General features: G+C 36.5%; 3 protein-coding genes across 15 annotated transcripts in view; all 3 read right to left on the bottom strand.

The window, feature by feature from the left end:
• The window catches only part of LOC127524644 (integumentary mucin C.1-like), a 40,200-nt gene extending 35,860 nt beyond the window's left edge, over positions 1-4,340 (bottom strand). For 5 of the 13 annotated variants that reach the window (XM_051916437.1, XM_051916367.1, XM_051916461.1 and 2 more), the window contains exons 1-3: positions 3,699-3,860; positions 1,897-2,044; positions 1,625-1,739 (exon numbers count right to left, since the gene is read on the bottom strand). In XM_051916437.1, the coding sequence (XP_051772397.1) occupies positions 1,625-1,739; positions 1,897-1,954 (173 nt within the window). In that variant the 5' untranslated portion in view covers positions 1,955-2,044; positions 3,699-3,860. Of the gene's footprint in view, positions 1-1,426; positions 1,516-1,624; positions 1,740-1,896; positions 2,045-2,117; positions 2,253-3,698 lie in introns of all 13 variants that reach the window. The other 8 variants (XM_051916450.1, XM_051916465.1, XM_051916460.1 and 5 more) reach the window with 6 other exon arrangements.
• LOC127524738 (C-C motif chemokine 2-like) overlaps positions 1-20,200 on the bottom strand; it is a 28,499-nt gene extending 8,299 nt beyond the window's left edge. The window contains exon 1 of the mRNA XM_051916565.1: positions 17,275-20,200. The gene's annotated coding sequence lies outside the window, so the exon portion shown is untranslated. The remainder of the gene's footprint in view (positions 1-17,274) is intronic.
• Positions 14,172-17,284, bottom strand: LOC127524733 (C-C motif chemokine 2). Its single transcript, XM_051916551.1, has 2 exons — positions 16,903-17,284; positions 14,172-15,760 (listed from the first exon to the last, which is right to left on the bottom strand). Exons 1-2 carry the CDS (start codon positions 17,058-17,060, stop codon positions 15,442-15,444), a joined length of 477 nt encoding a protein of 158 aa, XP_051772511.1. The 5' UTR covers positions 17,061-17,284; the 3' UTR covers positions 14,172-15,441.
• Positions 20,201-22,205: the final 2,005 nt, after the last annotated feature.

The raw sequence follows: 22,205 nt of genomic DNA on the forward strand, positions 1-22,205 counted from the left end.
AATTATGCCTTGTAATAAACCTAACAATGGATTGTATGCTCTCATGAATAATTATAACCACAATTATAATGCATTCTAATACTTGTCTCTTCATTGAATAAACCTTTAGAATGTATAATGCATTAAAACACACAACAAACAACCAATTTACACAGAACAATCAAAATCTGCAAATATTATAATGCATTTTAACTTTGATTATTATTATTTCTGAAAAGATATAATGCATTACAACATGCATCATGAGGGCTTTAGGTAAAGTGTTACCAAACATGTTTTGTACACGTCAAAATAGGCCTGCACATTTTCTATGTCAAAGAACTGAAATCAAAAACATTTTTACTTACTAGTCCAGGTAGTTTGAGTGTTTGTTCCTGTTCTCTTACCCTCAGTGCCGTTCCTTTGTATTGCAGTTGTAGTTGTGATCAAGTTTGCTGTAGGTTCTTCGGAAGGTTCCTCTGTCATTGTCCTTCTCCCATTCACCTCTTTTATTGCTCTCTTAGCCCAACTGCCTTCTGGATCTGAACAAATAACTTTATTTTTTATGGTGCGGAACCTGTACATGGGAAAAATCCATGACTTATTAGCTCTCATCGTTGAATTATCTGAATCTGTGTAAAACTTTATATTATGATAGATTATAATAACTTTGGACATGCCTTACAGCTCTGAGGGGACATGACAAACCATCTTGTATGTGATAATCCACAATGTTTTTTACTGGTATTCTGGTGTTTGTCACAGTGAGACAGCAGCTTGCTGGACGTCCATCACCTATTGGGAGAAAAAAAAATTGTATACATTTTTCATTTTTTGTCTTCTCTCATAACATGTATTTGTTGTTGCTGTTAAGCAGCAGTATTTTGTTGTAGAGGTAAAACAACATCTCACAAAAACATTGGGTAACACTTCACTTAAAGCCTTTCTGTATAATGCATTATAAAAGTATTTTTAATGAAGTAATTATGCCTTGTAATAAACCTAACAATGGATTGTATGCTCTCATGAATAATTATAACCACAATTATAATACATTCTAATACTTGTCTCTTCATTGAATAAACCTTTAGAATGTATAATGCATTAAAACACACAACAAACAACCAATTTACACAGAACAATCAAAATCTGCAAATATTATAATGCATTTTTAACTTTGATTACAATTATTTCTGAAAAGATATAATGCATTACAACATGCATCATGAGGGCTTTAGGTAAAGTGTTACCAAACATGTTTTGTACACGTCAAAATAGGCCTGCACATTTTCTATGACAAAGACCTGTAATCAAAAACATTTTATCATATTTAAAAAAAAAAATAAAAAAAAAAAATCAAACAAAGCATCCAGTCCAGGTAGTCTGATCGTTATCCAAGAAGATTGTGTGCTCTCTGTTATGTTACCCTCAGAGATGGTCCTTCTACCTGTCATTCTCCTGTCCACCGACTCCATTGCTCTCTTTGCCCAACTGTCATCTGGATCTGAACAAAAAAGACCTTTCCTGGTGTGGAATCTGAACATGGGAAAAAATACAACACCATTAGCTCTCATCGTTTAATTACCAACCCATTTGTTACTGAAGTGTAAAAATGTATATTGTATTATAAAAACCTTGAACTTGCCTTACAGCTCTGATAGCACATATTCCTGTTGGCTCTTGTATCTCATAATTCACAATGTTTTCAACTGGTATTCTGGTGTTTGTCACTTTAAGACAGCATAATGGATATCTATCACCTATTGGAGAAGCGCATCAGTAATTGTATCATTGGAGTAATCATTGGATTCACATGAGGTGCATATACTGTACGTGATAAATAACGAAATCAGCACTTCTGCAGTAGAGTAAGAGTTACTGAGGCCAGAACACACTGTTTCTCTGCAAAACTTTCACCTGATTCTCCAACACACATCCAGACCAGAAGAGTGGCAGTAAACAGAGTGAACTTCATCTTGTTGTTTCACACATCTGATGGAGGAAGTCTTGACTGGGATTAAGGCTGAGTGAGGTTCAGATGTGCTGCATGCACAGCTAAGAAAAACTGCAGAAAACAGACCACAAGTCAATTTATAGATTAACTGGTTTACTTGCAATATGTGGTGTTAAAAACATACAGAACTTCCGCTTTCTCTTTGCCAACCATCAAGTATCAGTCGACTGGTACACTGTGACTCTTTCTTGTTGAGAATTTCTTGTCGCTTCAACAACATTTGATGATATTCCTCCTCCAGACTCCACTAGTTTTCTTTCTGAATGAGTTTTGGGCAATAATCAGTTCTAATCTACAAACCCCATTTCCAGAAGAGTTGGGACATTTTGTAAAATGCTACAAAATCAAGAATCTGTGATTTGTTAATTCTCTTGAACCTTAAGAAAAGATTTCCAATGTTTTCAATGAACAACTTTATTGTATTTTGTAAGTATAAAGAAATTTTGATTTTGATGGCTGCAACACACTCCAGAAATCTTGCATTGAGAAATGTGATTTTGTTTGACAATTCTCTCATGACGTTTGGCACAGAGTTGTGAGCCATGACCCTTTTCTTGCTGGGAAGCTCTTTTACACCCAAACATGATACAAACATGCTTAAAAACAGTTTAACTTGGATATTATATAATCTTTTCACTTTTATTTAGCCTCTGTCACAACTTTTCTGGAGTGTGTTGCAGCCATCAAAATCAAAATTGTTTATATTTACAAAATACAATTATGTTGGTCAGTGAAAACATTGGAAATCTTTTCTTTGTCCTTTTGTCAGTTTAAAAGAGAATTAACAAATCACAGATTGTGGTTTTTATTGTGTTTTACAAAATGTCCCAACTCTTCTGGAAATGGGGTTTGTAATTAAAATGTTTACATGATGATCAAACATCTTCACTCCTGTTTGCATTTTTTCTAATAATTATTATTGTAAGCTGTGGTGTCTTCAATTGTTCACTTGAACCCCGAGAAGAAGAAGAAGCAGAAGAAGAAGAAGAAGAAGAAGAAGACTTGTCTCTGCAAACTTTCATCCGCGCGCAGAAGAGGTAGTGAAAGTAATAGCCAGTGTGTAGCCATTCTCTGCCCTCAGTGTTATTGTGATTGATTACTGCTACTGTGTGCATGAGCTAAAGTTTCATCGCAGTATTGCCTTTAACGCGTTATAATCACTTAAGGGCGTATATAAAAGCAGTGTTATTGGATACCAGTTTTCATAAGCGCCTTAAATAGCCTATTCTTCCTCTTAAATCAGCGTCTTTAGGCCTAAATGAAACCGAAAGTAAAGAGAGACAGAGAGAAAACACTGTGACTCATGAAACAGAAAGATGTGTTGTCGTTTAGTTATCTTACTCAGTATGTTTACATGTGCACCAATAATGCCATATTTGCATCAGTCAGAGTTCGAGTTTAATGACATGATGATCAAACATCTATTCACTTCTTTTTACATGCAGTTTTCTATTAATACAAAACTAAGCGCAAATGTGACCTTTCGATGAAATGTGTGCGCGCGTTTCTCTTATTTCGATCGGGTGGTTATTTAATGCTCGTAACCGATTACGTTTTGCGCTTAACTTCACGTGCGCGTCCTCAATAACTCTGATGATCTGCTCACAAAAGAAGTCTGATACGATATTTCGCCGTTCATTACATGTAAACTCTCCCACTACATGATGGTATCAGTGTGAAGATGAAAAACATGTTCTGTGATTACCTGTAAAGACAGAGGTACTAAATCAACAAAAAAGTTCAGGATTCGAGCTCCATCCATAATACTGTCGGCTACTGTACACCACAATAATAATGTCCGTGTCCTCAGGAAGAGGAGGATATACACGGAGAAAAGCAACAAATCCAGATCATGTCACATCCTGTCTGCTGGATAAAGATCTCAGCAAAAGTTTAGTCTTGGTGTGTCCACTTCTTTTGGAATGTTTTCTTGTGTTAGTTAATGTGCATTGTCCTCTTTTAAAAATAAATAAATAAATAAATGAGCTGATTTTTCACTTCATTCATTTATTAGACTCACAGTCAGTCATCTGGTGTTATCAATATACAGGCCTTAAAAAGCTGTTCAAACAGAAGATGTTTTAAGGCTGTTTGATACAAAAGTATTGAACTGGTTCCTTCTTTAAACAAAAGTATTGATTGTTGATTGTATATGGATCATTTATTTCTGATGATGAAGACACTGATGTCTGTTTCTCCTCCTCAGATAACACATCCGGCTGAAGTGTGTCTGTGGCTGTTTTTCTTCTGTTCAGGTTCTGTATGTAATCCTGGACCCAGTCTGCTGCCGGTGAAGAGCAGATTGTGTTGTTCTCGACAGTTATGAATCTGAAAATAAGCAAATGAGTACATAAAGTGTTTTAATATTGTATTTAACATACATTTCTAAAAAGAATAATAGATAATACTTTCAGCGATAAATGTTATTGTTAATAGAAATTTTGAACAAACAACAACAACAAAAAAAACACGATTTTTGATTTTAGTCCTGAACTTACAGCACTACTGTGTTTCTAAAACTTAGAAAAAGAACTGAACACTTTTTAGCTCATTGTTTATCCACCCATTTATAACAGAATCTGTGTAACACTTCATATTGTGATATTATAATAACTTTGAACTTGCCTTACAGCTCTGATAGGACACAGAGATGAATCTTGTATGTGATAATCCACGATGTCTTCAGCTGGTGTTCTGGTGTTTGTCACAGTGAGACAGCAGTCTGGATGATCACGGGTGGTTGTTTCGCTGGTCTCAGTCTTCGGTCCAGATGTTTCAGGTGTTGTAGTTGTAGTTGGGATCATGTTTGTTGTACTTGTAAAGCACTTAGGTTTTATAGAAGGTTTTGCTGTCGTTCTTCCATCCACTATCTTCATTACTTTCTTAGGCCAGTCGCTATCTGGATCTGAACAAATAATTTTATTTTTCCTGGTGTGGAATCTGTGCATGGAAGAAAAAGAAATACTTGATGTTTTAGCTTTCATCAATTATCCACCCAAAAATTAATTTTAAAGATAAACAATCAAATAATAACATTTCAAATTGTGATGTATAATAACTCTGAACTTGCCTTACAGCTCTGACAGCACATACTCCTGATGACTCTTGTATGCTATAATTCACAATGTTTTCAGCTGGTATTCTGGTGTTTGTCACTTTAAGACAGCAGCTTGGTGGACGATCCTGACCTATTGGAGAAGCTCATCATTATGTTCAGGTAAATAATCATGACTTTCTCAGTATAAGATGAACACACATGTACACTCTCCCATAAAGACACAATATCAGCTCAACTTCTACATTCAGTCCAGTGAAAGTTACTGAGGTCAAACCACAGTATTTTATTAAGAACTGAAACGGTCAAATCTCACCACTCGCAGTGTTCATCCACCGTACAGAGAAAAGAAACGCAGTAAACAGAGTAAATTTCATCTTGTCCTGTTGCTTCTAATTATGAAAGACTACTGAGGTGAAGGGTCTGTGATGAGGGAGGTCTTTCAGAAGAGCATCAGCACATCTCGTTCAGTTAAATGTGCAATAGGTTATTCTCTTCAGAAACATTTTGTGTTATACTGGTTGAAAGTCTCCTGATAGCAATCACCACATTAAACAGTCAAAATGTATTTTTATAAAGGTGTAGGACCATAAAATGCTCATCCAATCTTTATATTAGATCTGAATAAAATAATACGATGTCCTATCTGCCTGTCAGCGTATGTTTTTACATTCCCTCGCGCACCCTGTTCACACAGACGTCATACGTCATCATGCTATGCGGAGTTTATACAGATTATGTTTGTTCCTGTTCTCTTACCCTCAGTGCCGGTCCTTTGTATTGCAGTTGTAGTTGTGATCAAGTTTGCTGTAGGTTCTTCGGAAGGTTCCTCTGTCATTGTCCTTCTCCCATTCACCTCATTTATTGCTCTCTTAGCCCAACTGCCTTCTGGATCTGAACAAATATATATGTTTTCTGTGGTGCGGAACCTGTACATGGGAAAAAGACTTTTTAGCTCTCATCGTTTCATTATCTACCATTTATAACTGAATCTGTGTAAAACTTTATATTATTAAAAATAAATAGATAAATTAATTAATTAATAAAGTGACAGGCCAATTATGGTAACCCATCCTTTAAATTTAATCCATCCAGTTAGTGCACACACATTAGGAGTAGTGAGTAGTTACAAAGACTATAGAATAACACAAGAACACATATTATTTTGAATGGGAGAAAGTGCAACCTGCAATATGGCAGAATAAGTCCCGCCTTCTAAATAAGAGCCAATCACCAATTGGTAAAGTCATCGCGTCACTGCAGCGGCCATTAGAAGCTCCGGTTCCTATAGAAACAGTCAGACGCGTACTTCCTATAGAGACGCACGTTTAGGACTACGCATTAGCTTGATCCAGTCATGATTCGAGCGTTTAGAAACAAAATTTATGAGACCATTGTTATCAGATTTCATTGATGATTTCAAATATGAAATTTAATCAAAAGCTTGGAGAACAGCTTTGGAGAATTTGATGTTTCCCCATTCAGAGAGATAGGAGCTGCACTTGCATGACCGAGAGGTGTTTCTAAGATGGCCGCCGAGTGAAATGACTTGACTTAAAGCGACTTTAGTAGTGAACACACACCAGAGCAGAGGGCAGCCATTTTTGTAGTGGCACCTGAGAGAGAGATTGAGGGTTAGGTGCCTCGCTCAAGGGTACCTCAATCATGTCCTGCCAGTATTGAAAATCGAACCCATAACCTTCAGGTTACTAGTCTGACTCTCTAACCATTAGGCCACAACTGCACCCTGATAGACTACAATAGATAATGTTAACTTTGGACTTGCCTTACAGCTCTGAAGGGACACGACACACCATCTTGTATGTGATAATCCACAATGTCTTTTACTGGTATTGTGGTGTTTGTCACAGAATGACAGCAGCTTGCTGGACGTCCATCACCTGTTGGGAGAAAAACGTGTCATTTCATATACATTTTTTATTTTTTATCTTTGTTGCTGTTAAGCAGTAGTCTATGGTTGTAGAGGTTGTGACTCTAAAAAATAAAACCCAAGAGTCTTATTTAGGTCACAGTCTTTTTGCACATTCTCTTTGTCAAAGACCTATAAACATTTTATCCACAATAAATAATAATAATAATAATACAAAAAAACATCAAACAAACCATCCAGCTTCCTTCTCTTCCTATTCAATACCTCTATCGCTTCCTTGGCCCAACTGGCATCTAGATCTGAACAAATCTTTCGATTTCTTTTGGTGACAAAACTGAACATGGGAAAAAATTACAACGCAATTAGCTCTCATTGTTTAATTATCTACCCATTTATTACTGAATCTGAGTAAAAATGTACTGTACATTGTGATAGATTATAATAACCTTGAACTTACATTACAACTCTACTGGAACACATATCTAGTATAGATGGTATGAGATAATTCACAATCATTTCAACTGGTATTCTGGTGTTTGTCACTTTAAGACAGCAGGTTGGTGAAGGACCATCACCTGTTGGAGAAGCACATCATTATGTTCAGGTAAATAATCATGACTTTCTCAGTATGAGATGAACACACATGTACACTCTCCCATAAAGATACAATATCAGCTCAACTTCTACATTCAGTCCAGTGAAAGTTACTGAGGTCAAACCACAGTATTTTATTAAGAACTGAAACGGTCAAATCTCACCACTCGCAGTGTTCATCCACCGTACAGAGAAAAGAAACGCAGTAAACAGAGTAAATTTCATCTTGTCCTGTTGCTTCTAATTATGAAAGACTACTGAGGTGAAGGGTCTGTGATGAGGGAGGTCTTTCAGAAGAGCATCAGCACATCTCGTTCAGTTAAATGTGCAATAGGTTATTCTCTTCAGAAACATTTTGTGTTATACTGGTTGAAAGTCTCCTGATAGCAATCACCACATTAAACAGTCAAAATGTATTTTTATAAAGGTGTAGGACCATAAAATGCTCATCCAATCTTTATATTAGATCTGAATAAAATAATACGATGTCCTATCTGCCTGTCAGCGTATGTTTTTACATTCCCTCGCGCACCCTGTTCACACAGACGTCATACGTCATCATGCTATGCGGAGTTTATACAGATTATGTTTGTTCCTGTTCTCTTACCCTCAGTGCCGGTCCTTTGTATTGCAGTTGTAGTTGTGATCAAGTTTGCTGTAGGTTCTTCGGAAGGTTCCTCTGTCATTGTCCTTCTCCCATTCACCTCATTTATTGCTCTCTTAGCCCAACTGCCTTCTGGATCTGAACAAATATATATGTTTTCTGTGGTGCGGAACCTGTACATGGGAAAAAGACTTTTTAGCTCTCATCGTTTCATTATCTACCATTTATAACTGAATCTGTGTAAAACTTTATATTATTAAAATAAATAGATAATTAATTAATTAATAAAGTGACAGGCCAATTATGGTAACCCATCCTTTAAATTTAATCCATCCAGTTAGTGCACACACATTAGGAGTAGTGAGTAGTTACAAAGACTATAGAATAACACAAGAACACATATTATTTTGAATGGGAGAAAGTGCAACCTGCAATATGGCAGAATAAGTCCCGCCTTCTAAATAAGAGCCAATCACCAATTGGTAAAGTCATCGCGTCACTGCAGCGGCCATTAGAAGCTCCGGTTCCTATAGAAACAGTCAGACGCGTACTTCCTATAGAGACGCACGTTTAGGACTACGCATTAGCTTGATCCAGTCATGATTCGAGCGTTTAGAAACAAAATTTATGAGACCATTGTTATCAGATTTCATTGATGATTTCAAATATGAAATTTAATCAAAAGCTTGGAGAACAGCTTTGGAGAATTTGATGTTTCCCCATTCAGAGAGATAGGAGCTGCACTTGCATGACCGAGAGGTGTTTCTAAGATGGCCGCCGAGTGAAATGACTTGACTTAAAGCGACTTTAGTAGTGAACACACACCAGAGCAGAGGGCAGCCATTTTTGTAGTGGCACCTGAGAGAGAGATTGAGGGTTAGGTGCCTCGCTCAAGGGTACCTCAATCATGTCCTGCCAGTATTGAAAATCGAACCCATAACCTTCAGGTTACTAGTCTGACTCTCTAACCATTAGGCCACAACTGCACCCTGATAGACTACAATAGATAATGTTAACTTTGGACTTGCCTTACAGCTCTGAAGGGACACGACACACCATCTTGTATGTGATAATCCACAATGTCTTTTACTGGTATTGTGGTGTTTGTCACAGAATGACAGCAGCTTGCTGGACGTCCATCACCTGTTGGGAGAAAAACGTGTCATTTCATATACATTTTTTATTTTTTATCTTTGTTGCTGTTAAGCAGTAGTCTATGGTTGTAGAGGTTGTGACTCCCAAGAGTCTTATTTAGGTCACAGTCTTTTTACACATTCTCTTTGTCAAAGACCTATAAACATTTTATCCACAATAAATAATAATAATAATACAAAAAAACATCAAACAAACCATGCAGCTTCCTTCTCTTCCTATTCAATACCTCTATCGCTTCCTTGGCCCAACTGGCATCTAGATCTGAACAAATCTTTCGATTTCTTTTAGTGACAAAACTGAACATGGGAAAAAATTACAACGCAATTAGCTCTCATTGTTTAATTATCTACCCATTTATTACTGAATCTGAGTAAAAATGTACTGTACATTGTGATAGATTATAATAACCTTGAACTTACATTACAACTCTACTGGAACACATATCTAGTATAGATGGTATGAGATAATTCACAATCATTTCAACTGGTATTCTGTTTTTTGTCACAGTATGACAGCCACATCCTGGACGTTTATCACCTGTTGAAGAAGCACATATTCAGATGAGTAGTCATTGCATTATTCTGTATGTATACTTCCTGATAAAGAACAAAATCAGCACTTCTGCAGTAGAGTAAGAGTTACTGAGGCCAGAACACACTGTTTCTCTGAAGAACTTTCACCTGATTCTCCAACACACATCCACCCCAGAAGAGTGGCAGTAAACAGAGTGAACTTCATCTTGTTTCACACATCTGATGAAGTCTTGACTGGAATTATCGTTGAGCGAGGTTCAGATGTGCTGCATGCGCAGAAAAACTGCACGAAATGCAAAAAACAGACCACAAGTCACCTTAGTGATTGAATGGTTTACTTGCAATATGTGGTGTTTAAAACATACAGAACTTCCGCTTTTTCTGTGCCAAACATTGAACACAGTTACCATCAGTCGACTGGTACACTGTGACTCTTTCTTGTTGAGAATTTCTTGTCATTTCAACAACATTTGATGATATTCCTCCTCCAGACTTTCTGAATGAGTTTTCATGGGCACCAATAATGCCAATAATCAGGTCTAATCTAATAAAATGTTTGCATGATGATCAAACATCAACGTAGTGAAAGTAATATGCGTAGCCAATCTCCGCACTCAATGTGATTGTGGTTGTTTACTGTGAGCGTTATCGCAGCAGGCCTGTAAACCGCAGTACTGCCTTAAACGCATTATAATCACGTAACCTCCTGGATCCCTCTGTCTTTGTACGAGGACATTAGATTTTAGTAAATTACTCCGACACCATACATGACTCTGGATGTCCTGTAAAGAGCACATTCAGGGCTTTTCAGAGACATCAAATGTTTGGAGGTTTCACCAGGACAACAACTTCTCCTTGGTCTTTAAATATGACTGAATGATCACATTTAGCACTCTTATGGAAACTTGATAACATTTTGTAATTATCATTTAAATCTCATTTTTAAATTATTATAAATCAACATCTCAGGAAAATGTTATGGGGTTTCAAAACAGGGCATAGATTTCATACACCAGGACTTAAATCATGTTTATCAGGCATTTTAGGAGACACAACAAGTGAATAGGGAAAGAAATTACATATCAATATTCCTATGAAATATTAGATATTATTATGAAAATGTTGCCAACTATTACTCCCATTATTACACTTATTTTATTCATTACATTTTGCTCCAAGAACACATTAATATGCAAAGTAGATCTTTCATAGAATCATCTTTAAACAAAGTTTGGTTAAAAAAAAGTCCTAAAACCTAAAAATTTATTGGTGAACTATTGAAATCCCATTGTTATTGCCTATACATGTCGTTTTATGTCATTTTATTTTTTTTAACAACTGAGTCCCGGTGTCCACTTACGAGCACATAGCATAACATATGAATAAAATATCATTTTTCAAAAATGTTTTTTGTTGTTGTTGTTGTTTTGTTTCTTATGCTCTAAACAATGTAATGACATGAACAAAATACTAAATTCAAATAAACATTTTTCCCCCGGGTCTTAGGTGGTTAAGGTGTAAGCAGCATTATCGGATACGAGTTATCGCAGCGCGAATCTTCGTCTTAAAGCCTAAATCAGCGTCTAAATAGAAAGCTAAAGAGACAGAGAGAAAACACTGTGACTCAGGAAATAGAACGATCTTTTTGCCGTTTCTAGTTCTCTTACTTAATACATTTACATGTGCACCAATAATGCCATATTTGCATCAATCAGTCATTTTACGCTTATTCCTTTACTTAAGTGTTTGTGATTCACACAGGTTCATAACTGTTAATATTTAGTGTAGCTCCTTAATTATTTAAGAGAGCTGGATACATAGGTGAAAAAGGTACACTTCCATAATGTACTTAAAGTGCTCTATTTTCACTGCCATCACCTCATTCATTTATTACACTCACAGTCATTCAGTCATCAGTACATAAGCCTTAAAAATCTGTCCAAACTGTTCAAACAGAAGAAGTTTTAAGGCTGTTTGATACAAAAGTATTGAACTGGTTCCTTCTTTAAACAAAAGTATTGATTGTTGATTGTATATGGATCATTTATTTCTGATGATGAAGACACTGATGTCTGTTTCTCCTCCTCAGATAACTCATCCGGCTGAAGTGTGTCTGTAGTTTCAGTAGATCTCACTCGATCCTGCTCCAGCGCTTTGGTTTTTCTGATGAATTCTCTCTTGTCTGTTTGTTCAGTTGTTTTTCTTCTGTTCAGGTTCTGTATGTAATCCCAGTCTTCTGCTGGTGTTTCTTCAACTCTGTAGTCCACAGTTTCATGAATCGCTGGTCTGTTTTCTGTCGCTGTTAAGCAGCAGTCTTTGGTTGATGCTGCGACTATAAGAAAACCCAAGACTTATTACTTACAAAGAAATATTTCACAAAAACATTATTTTGCATGCCAGTCTATGCCTACACATTCTCTATAACAACATATCATCACCAACTACTCCATATGAATAAAAAAAAAATCTAAAAAAAATCCAACAAACCCTCTGGTCCTGGTTCGTTGAATGTTGTATGAGGCGGTGTGGTCTGTATAATCTGAGCCGCTGTTGTGATTCTCATATCCACCTCTGGTGTAGTAGTTCGACTGTTCTCTGGATCTTTTGTGGTTTGAACACTGCAAGATTACATTGTATTTTACCAAATAGTTATATATAACTGAATATATAGCAGTGACCCAGACCTCAGTACAACTAAGTATCTTAAGCAATATTTAAAACTCCATATTGTGAAATTGTGATTTGTGAATGTATACAGCTCTGATGGAACATGTTGGTTTATCTTGAACATAATAATGCATTATTAATTGGTATTCTGTTGTCTGTCAATGTTTACAGCACCTTAATGGAGGTTCAAGAAGCACATCAGTAACTCTTAAATTACTTTTACACTCAGAACATTCAGAGAACTGTACACTCTTTCATAAAACTATAATCATCTCCACTGAAGTGAATTTACAAGTTATTTCAAGACAACAGTTTTGGTGTTAAGTGTTCATTAATTAAAATGATTAAAACTCACGTGATAACAGTGAAGGAACTCTTTCCATCCACATCACTTATTACTTTATTAGCTGTAGTTGAGATTGATTTTATTTCTCTTGTGCTGATCTCAGTCTTCGGTCGAGGTGTTTCAGTTCTCGTCACTTTTGGTGGTTCAGTTGTACTCGTGCTGATCTCAGTCTCTGGTTCTGGTGTTTCATGTGTTGTAGTTGTAGTTGGGATCATGTTTGTTGTACTTGTAAAGCATGTAGTTGGTTCTGCAGATGGTTTTGTTGTTGTTCTCTCATCCACTGTTTTCATTGCTTTCTTAGCCCACTCGCTATCTGGATCTGAACAAATCATTTTATTTTTCTTGGTGTGGAATCTGAACATGGGAAAAAATAATACTTGATGTTTTAGCTTTCATCATTTAATTACCCACCCAATAATAATGATAATAATACAATCAATCAATCAATCAATACATTAATTAATTAATTAAAATAAATTTCAAATCATGATATAATTATAATAACTTTGAACTTGCCTTACAGCTGTAATAACACATACTCCTGATGACTCTTGTATGTCATAACTCACAATGTTTTCAACTGGTACTCTGGTGTTTGTCACTTTAAGACAGCAGACTGCTGAAGGACCTTCACCTATTGGAGAAGCACATCATTATCTTCAGGTAAATAATCATGACTTTCTCAGTATAAGATGAACACACATGTACACTCTCCCATAAAGATACAATATCAGCTCAACTTCTACATTCAGTCCAGTGAAAGTTACTGAGGTCAAACCACAGTATTTTATTAAGAACTGAAACGGTCAAATCTCACCACTCGCAGTGTTCATCCACCGTACAGAGAAAAGAAACGCAGTAAACAGAGTAAATTTCATCTTGTTCTCTTCTAATCATGAAACACTGGGCTGAAGGGTCTGTGATGAGGGAGGTCTTTCAGAAGAGCATCAGTTAAAGAGCTGCTGCACGCACAACAAACAACCTTATAACATTTATGTCAGCTGAAATGAAATAAATTCAGTAATTAAAATAAGTGAAACTGACCTCTCTTATTCACACAAGCAGAAATATAGAGAGACAACTTTCTCAGCTGTGAATGATGCTCCACAACTGTTTTCTTTTTCTTTTTTTAAGAGCAGCATAATAATAGCACTTCCTTCCTATCAGTGTACAGACTTTATCAAGAAAATACAGTCACTGTGTGAGTTTCTGAGAAAACCCCAGGTGTGTGGATGAGCTAAATACACCAGAATGAAGAAGAAGGTGTTTTACATATACATGATTGGGTCTATCACCAAAATATAAACAAACAAAAACAGCACATATGCAAACATTAAAATAATAAAAAATAATTTTATTACTATGAAAGGACAACATTTTTGTTTACATCTTTTTGTATGTGCTCTTTACACTTTCATGGTTATTGCTGACTCATTATAATAGTGTTTCTAAAATTACTGCCATCTCCTGTAACCTAAACCCACTTATCCATCCATCCATCCATCCATCCATCCATCCATCCATCCAGTACAGCATCAGCCACAGTAAAGAACATCAGTCAATCAATCAGTGCTTAAATCCCTCTTCCTTTACACCATAAAGTCAAACTAAACTGAGCACAATCTCTGTCTGAGCAGAATACTTTTTCAAAACATATGTACATCATCTGCATTTTACATAATTTATTTATTTGTGATTAATCAACCAGTTTATATTTTTGCTGCCAGGAATTATGAAAGGGTTTGTTTATACCAAAAAGTAAAGCAATTATAAGCATTAACATTAACATTCATTTGGGAATTTTCATACAGATCTGACTAGCAAACAGAATCTTTTGCTTCTACTTTATGAAAAATACATAGAATTGATTTGATTAAAATAGTAATAATAAAAAAAAAACTGCATATAAAAACTTGTTTCTGACATGAAATCAGAAATTTAAAACATAATTGTGACTTTTTATCTCACAATTCTGACTATTTTTCTCAGAATTGCAAGATAACTCAAGATAAACTCAAACTTCTGACCTTTTTCCTCACAATAGAGTGGTGCAGGGATGACGCCAGAACCGGAAGACTAATTCACCGCTGGTTCCTTCGAGATTTTCCTATGCGGTTTTTCAATTTATCTGTAGAATAAAGTCTGTGGTAAACATAACTTTTGAGTATACTTTGACGTTTTGTTCTACAACACACCCATACCAAAAACGTGAATTTGAAGCAGTTATGTTCATTTTTGAAAACGGTAATTTTTAATAAGTAACTAGATAAGACAGTTGTGAGTGTGTGCAGTGTACGCTGTACAACAAAACGTCAAAGTACAGGCTTTATTTTACTCATAAACTGAAAAACGCCATCATAAAACCTCATAGGAAAATCTTCAGCGGCGAATTAGACTTCCAGGATCTGACGTCATCCCTGCACCACTCTATTGTGAGTTTATATCCCACAATTCTGACATTTTCTTACAAATATGAGTTTATAATTCGCAATTCTGACTTTATAACTCGCAATTTGCGAATTTATATCATGCAATTCTGAAAAAAAAAAAAGGTCAAAGACAAATGACAGACAAAATTATCTTGTTTTAGCACAATATTTTCCTCAGTTTTTTCCCTTCTTGTTCTTTCCTTTTACACCGCCTCTTTCTGATCTCTTTTCTTTGGGACCCTTATGGGCTTTTGTGCTTGTCTTTGACTTTTCTTTTTTACTCTTTTGTCTTGGTTTTACTCTATTCCGCCTTCTTTTCAATGGCAGCTCAGTTGTTGTGACAGGATCTGCCCGTCCTCTGCTCCCGTCCGCTGATGCTGCTTCTGTAGGTACAGGATCCTGCTCTCTCTCTTTATCCACCTTCCGCATGGCCCTCTGTGTCCAGTTACTGTTAGGATCAGAACAGAGACTTTTCCCAGATACAGTCTGGATCCTGGAAAAAGAAGGATGTTTTGTTATTAGTGCTCATTATTTGCTGATTCATCTCTTTTTCTTCTCATTTTAAGGACTTCTAATATAACTTCATATTAAAATGATTTCCAGGGGCTTTACAACTGCAATTTACTTATTTGGGTTACACTTTATTTCGATTGTCCACTTTAGACATTCTACTAACTATAAGTACCTTTTGCAACTACATGTCAACTAGCTCTCATTAGAGTATTAGTAAACGTTAGGTTATGGTTTGGATTAGTAGAAGAAACTGACATGTAGTTGCAAAGTTACTTATAGGTTATAAAGAAAGTATTAGCAAAATTAAAGTGTTAGCAGATATTAAGCATACAGTCTAATAATACACTCTAAAAATGCTGGGTTAAAAACAACCAAAGTTGGGTTGAAAATGGACAAACCCAGTGATTGGATTGTTTTAACCCAGCGAAAGGGTTGTTTTAACCCAGTGATTGGGTTGTTTTAACCCATCGAAAGGGTTGTTTTAACCCAGCGAATGGGTTGTTTTAACCCATTGAAAGGGTTGTTTTAACCCAGTGATTGGGTTGTTTTAACCCATCGAAAGGGTTGTTTTAACCCAGCGAATGGGTTGTTTTAACCCAGCGAATGGGTTGTTTTAACCCATCGAAAGGGTTGTTTTAACCCAGCAAAAGGGTTGTTTTAACCCAGTGATTGGGTTGTTTTAACCCATCGAAAGGGTTGTTTTAACCCAGCAAATGAGTTGTTTTTTACCCAGCGATTGGGTTGTTTTAACCCAGCAAAAGGGTTGTTTTAACCCAGAGATTGGGTTGTTTTAATCTAGCCATATAGTAATTTTTTAACAATAGTTGGGTTAAATAAAACTGCCCACATTGGGCAAACATTTAACCCAACCACTGGGTTAAAACAATCCAGTTGCTGGGTTTGTCCATTTTCAACCCAACTTGGGTTGTTTTTAAACCAGCATTTTTTTAGTGTACTCTAATAACTGCTAGTTGACATGTAGTTGCAAAGTTACTTACTTTATAGTTACTAGAATGTTAAAGTAAAGTGTAACCTGTATTTGTAGCAGTCAAGTCTAGTTTTTTTTTGTGACTGATAAATATGCTTTGTCCTGTTAGGGACTTGCATCTGTCGTTTACTTACACAACTGCTTTTATGGGACACAGTCCTTTAGTTTGTATTCTGTAGTTCTTAACTCTCTCCAAAGACACTCTGCTGGATCTTAGCTCGAGGCAACAAGTCGCTGGAGGTCCATCTGTACATGAACACAAATTAATCGCTACGATTAATTCATATTTCATACTTCACATTGAGTGAATGTTTCAGTAAAGTTTTCTTTTTTTTCATTCTCCCACATAGCAACATGAACACAAAACCACTCGGTTCTGTGGCAGAGCTACAGGGGTAAAGCTCCAAAACCACATTTGCACTAGCTTTAACTTTTCACTCACTTTATTTCACACCATAGCTCAAGTCATGTAACCTCGTTCACAGAGAGAGAAAGAGAAAAAAAACTTACCGGCAAACACACCGAAGGACCCTAAAATCACCCCGAAAACACCAACTGTGAAAATCAGCATCGCCTTGTTCATGTCGACTGGCCAATCTGATCTGACCGTCCTGGATGATAGTATTAATATCAGAGGAGGAAACCGCCTACCTGCTACACACTTCTGGTAACATATGTGCCAGTGGAAGACATGACTGAGCTGTTCACTCGTTTACCCACAGACTGGAATAAATGCTGTGATACTAATAATCTTGTTGTTTCATCCCCATTTCATTGGCGTTTAATGTTTTTAATTCTACCAAAGTCAATTGTTTTATATGCTATAACGGACTATTCTTTTGGTTAGGCTTTAATATGCAGTCACATCGGCTCAGCGAATATTAGGAGTCAATATCGAGAGCGAATTTGCCACACTGACCAACAGAAAGCTGCTTCTTTTGAAAGTGACTTCTGCATGAGCTGTCTACACTATCGACAGTAGATGATGGACCTCTTTTCCAACAAAATTTCACTAACATTACCGCACCTATAGACTAATCTCTCTATACTCTTAAAAATATAGATTCCAAAAGGGGGGTTTTGCAGCGATGCCATAGAAGAACCATTTTGGGTTTCCCAAAGAACCTTTCGGTGAACAGTTCTTAAAATAACCACTTTTTTCTTAGGATGTGTTCACACTTGTCAGTTCTCTTAGATCTTTTAGTCCAGAACCAATTTATATTTATTCCTGGCTTGCTTTGCCGGTCATTTTTAAGGCCGAACCTAAAGACGCACACAAAAAGTATATTGCGACAGAACTTAATGAACATACAAAACAATGCTGTGTTTTGGCTAAACGCACTCTTTGTATGTGTGTACATATGATGGTATATTGACCATCTGAGAACTCCTGAAGAGCTTATAAAATGTGTAAAGGAGTCAAAACAGTGGCAGGAATCCCTCCATCACACACAAACAAAGATCTGTTGGGGAAGACAACATTTCCGACACATGTACCGAACTGTGATTGGCGATGTAGTCCTTTTTAGGGTTGCATCTTGTGATATCACTTCCAGTTTTTGGTTCATTTGGGTGTCTTTGGTCCATGTTGTGTTCATATTTCAGTCGAAGCACACCAGAGTTCCTCTGGAAGTTGAACACACTCTTAGATTGAAGAACATTTTCCACTATAAAGAACCTTTTTAAGGTTTATAATGTTCCATGGATGTTAAAGGTTCTTCACAAAACTCCAAAAGAACCTTTATTTTTAGGAGTGCAAGATAATTCAGTAACTTAAAAATCAACTTCACTGACTGGACTTCGATGGTAGTGTTACTGAAGAAGACAAGAAACCACCTACCAAACCATTAGTTTAATTTGTGGTTACAGGGGGCTCAGCGGAAGACATGACCGCAGACAGGATTTCACCATCACCTACAGTCTGGAATAAAAGTCATCACAGTGATAAATAAATTCTCAGTGGTCTGAGTGACAGAACGTTTATGCCGTTGGCAGATATTTTTTTACAAAGTGACCATAAATGTAAGGTATAGGCCTACATTTTTTTCAGTTCATGCACTGTCAGGTAAACTAAAGTTCTATTGAAAGTTACAAAAAAAAATAAATTAAAACAGAAATCTTTCATAATATATATGTTTACTACAACTATTGATTAATGTAATTGACCAGTGCTGAATAAACATATACATTTCTTAAAAAAATAAAAATAAAAAATACTTTTTGCCTGAAACAACATCTTTCAATCCTTCCCTCCGAACGCTGGGCCCAATCAGTTTGTCTTAAATTGCAAAAAACTTTTGGAATTAAGTATACTCTAACAAGTCAAGTATGGAAACCCATACTCTGAATTTGTCCTCTGTATTTAACCCATTATAAGTATCGTATTGTTCCGAATATAAGACAACCCTGATTATCAGACGACCTTGGTCTTGGTCCGCTTCCAAACAAACTCTGGTGCTGTTCGAATGATATATGAACACAACATGGACCAAACACATGTAAACAAAGCAAAAACAGGAAGATGAGACCCTAAAAAGGGCCGAATGCTAACACATATCGGGTTTTCATTGGTGATGTTGCCCATCTCAGGCGTCAGAACTGCATCTCCTCACAGCAAATCATTTGTGTGTGTGATGGAGGGATTCCTGCCGCTGTTTTTATAAGCTCATTTTATAAGCTCTTCACGAGCTCTCAGCTGGTCAAAATACCATCACATGTAGGCTACACACATACAACGAGCGCATTTAGCCCAGCACACAGCATTGTTTTGGATGTTTGGTAAGTTTCATTTCAAAATAGGCAATACGTCATAAACGCCAACCAATCAGGTTGTGAACATATCCATGTTACCTTTAGGTTCGGTATTTTTTGGTTTGGTGATAAAAATGCCAATCTGAACACTAAGCAGACCAGGGGCTCGTTTCAATAAGGAGGTTCAACCAACTCTGAGTTAAAACTTGAACTCTGAATTGACTTACTCTGAAATGGGAAACTCTGAGTTTTGTTTCAGAACAGCTGAACTGAGTTAGTTCAATCGACTCTGAGTAGGTTGAGTTAAGCGCGACTATGAAAAGCCATCATCAATTGAGCTCCGATATTACGATTCACCACGTGACAAAATGACGTCCGCATACTGCTGAGTCAATGCAAGTTTAATTCTTATCACTGTTATAATATCAAAGGTGAAAACTGGCAGAACGGTAAGTTATTGAACTAATATTCATTTCCATGGTATCCCATATGCAAAAAGGGAAGAAATAAAATAATAATTTAAGTGCTTTTTTTTTTTTTTTTTGCAAATTATGTTCTATTTACCATGTAGGCTAAAAGTAGCAGTTATTTGCAAAAAGTGTAAATAGTAATTAGATGCTATTTATTTTCTATACTGGCAGATACATACTATTTGCACCTCAGTATTGTTGTAAATTAACAGGATGCAATAATAAGTGAATAGAGTGTAAATTATTTTATCATTATTAAACACTCGTTAGGCAATTTACTTCCACTTTCAGAACATTTTCTTCATTTTTGTTGAAAATAAATGCCTTTCTGATGTGATGGGAAAAGGGAGAATAGAAAGCTCGGCAGAAGGCAGATTCGAACCCTGTCAATCACATCGCAATTTAGTGCATTGATTTTAACCTTGTGTGACATTGATGGGCAGGGTAATGGACACTCCGAAAAATCTTGTTTTCCGTTTGCATTAAGATTATTTTTATTACCACACTGGCAGATATTGATAATTTTAAGTAAAATGCACTTAATTTAGATCCCCCAGAAAACAAGACTAAATATCTTATATCATTTCCTTAAATCCATCTTGATTTAAGAATTTTTAGATATTTGTACTTGAAATAGGACAAAAAAATACTCAAAGCATTTTTGCAGCGTGAATGAATGAATGAACTATTTAAACATCACTTGCACTTTAAAAAGAGGGAGGAGAACGAAAGAAACTCTGGGTTTACTGAAGAAAACCTGCTCCCGACCAGGTTAGGACCCTCCCGACCCTTTTAGAAACGGGCTTGACTTACCCTGCTTTCTTGGGTTTGACATACCTCCCTTTCTGAAACAGAAAACCCAGAGTTTGCCTCATTTCAGGGTTAACATACTCAGAGTTTTCACTTAACCTCCTTTCTGAAACGGGCCCCAGGACTAAATGTTGTTGTTGTTTTTTTAGTCCAGACCAAATGAACTAATTGAATCGAACTACAAGTGTGAACACACCCTGACACACCGTATTTCTTGGCACTTTCGTTTTTACACGTATTTGGCACCACCTATTGTTGTGGGTGTATTAATGACCCTGAATATAAGACAAACCCAGATGTGTTTCTAAGAAAAAACATCCTATATTTGGAACAATACGGTAGTACACACACTTTAGGAGCAGTGAGTAGTGAACACACACATTGGGGGTTCGGTGTCTTGCTCAAGGGCTCCTCAGTTGTGGGTAATGAGAGTGGAAAAGATTGCTGTTCATTCAATCCCCCCACCCACATGTTTCTGTCAGTACCAAGACTCGAACCCGTGACCTTCGGGTCACAAGTCCAATAGTAATAATAGTAAAACAGTCCAATAGTAATATGTTCCATTACAGCCAACAAAATATGACTAGAGAGTTTGACCGTCAACAAGAGTGGAAAAGGTGTGAAAGACAAACCTCATGCACATATGTAAAGCAGCTCATCCGTCAATAAGCCACAGGTACACTTTCACCATCCCCCTTAACCAACTACAACTACAACCCTGACATGTGAAACTGCTCCTGTCTTATCTTCACATCACAGGAAGTACAGTGTCATCGCACATATATACAGCATCTGTCGAAAACGTTTTCATGTCTGCTATGCCTTCAGATTCAATTCTTATGATGAACACAAAGTCAATGTTTTAAAGCACATGTCTTGGAAATAACATGCGTGGAACCTAAACAAGGGGGAAACCCCTCCAAACCAATGCTAGCTCTGTGTATTAGCAGGTTCTTCCTCCTACAAACATGCAGTAGCAGATGCTCAACATCCCCACCATCAACCCACAAGGTGAGCTCTCACACCAAGGCTTTACTCTCTCACACCTTCTACATGACAAATATGGAAAGCACTTTTTCTGCCACTGTGGGGCATCATAGTAGGCTACACATGTACCGCACTTTTCCATCACATCATCTTACTCTGATTGTTCATTAAGGTAGTCTATGACAAATTGCTTATAATGTTTATCATTTGTTAATTGTTTCATATAAAGGCATCGGGTAAATGAATAAATGCAGATGTTATGGCTGAAACGGTTATCAGTTGTCCAGTATGTCTTCACCTCATAGGAAAATTTAAGAGGTGGCAATTTCATGATGTGAATCCTACCAAAATGTCTTTTTAAAAAAAAAAAAAAAAAAAGTAAGCATTAAGGTCATCCCCAACCCTTCCCCTTAACATAA

This window comes from Ctenopharyngodon idella, chromosome 2, assembly GCF_019924925.1.
Source record: "Ctenopharyngodon idella isolate HZGC_01 chromosome 2, HZGC01, whole genome shotgun sequence".
NCBI lineage: Eukaryota > Metazoa > Chordata > Actinopteri > Cypriniformes > Xenocyprididae > Ctenopharyngodon > Ctenopharyngodon idella.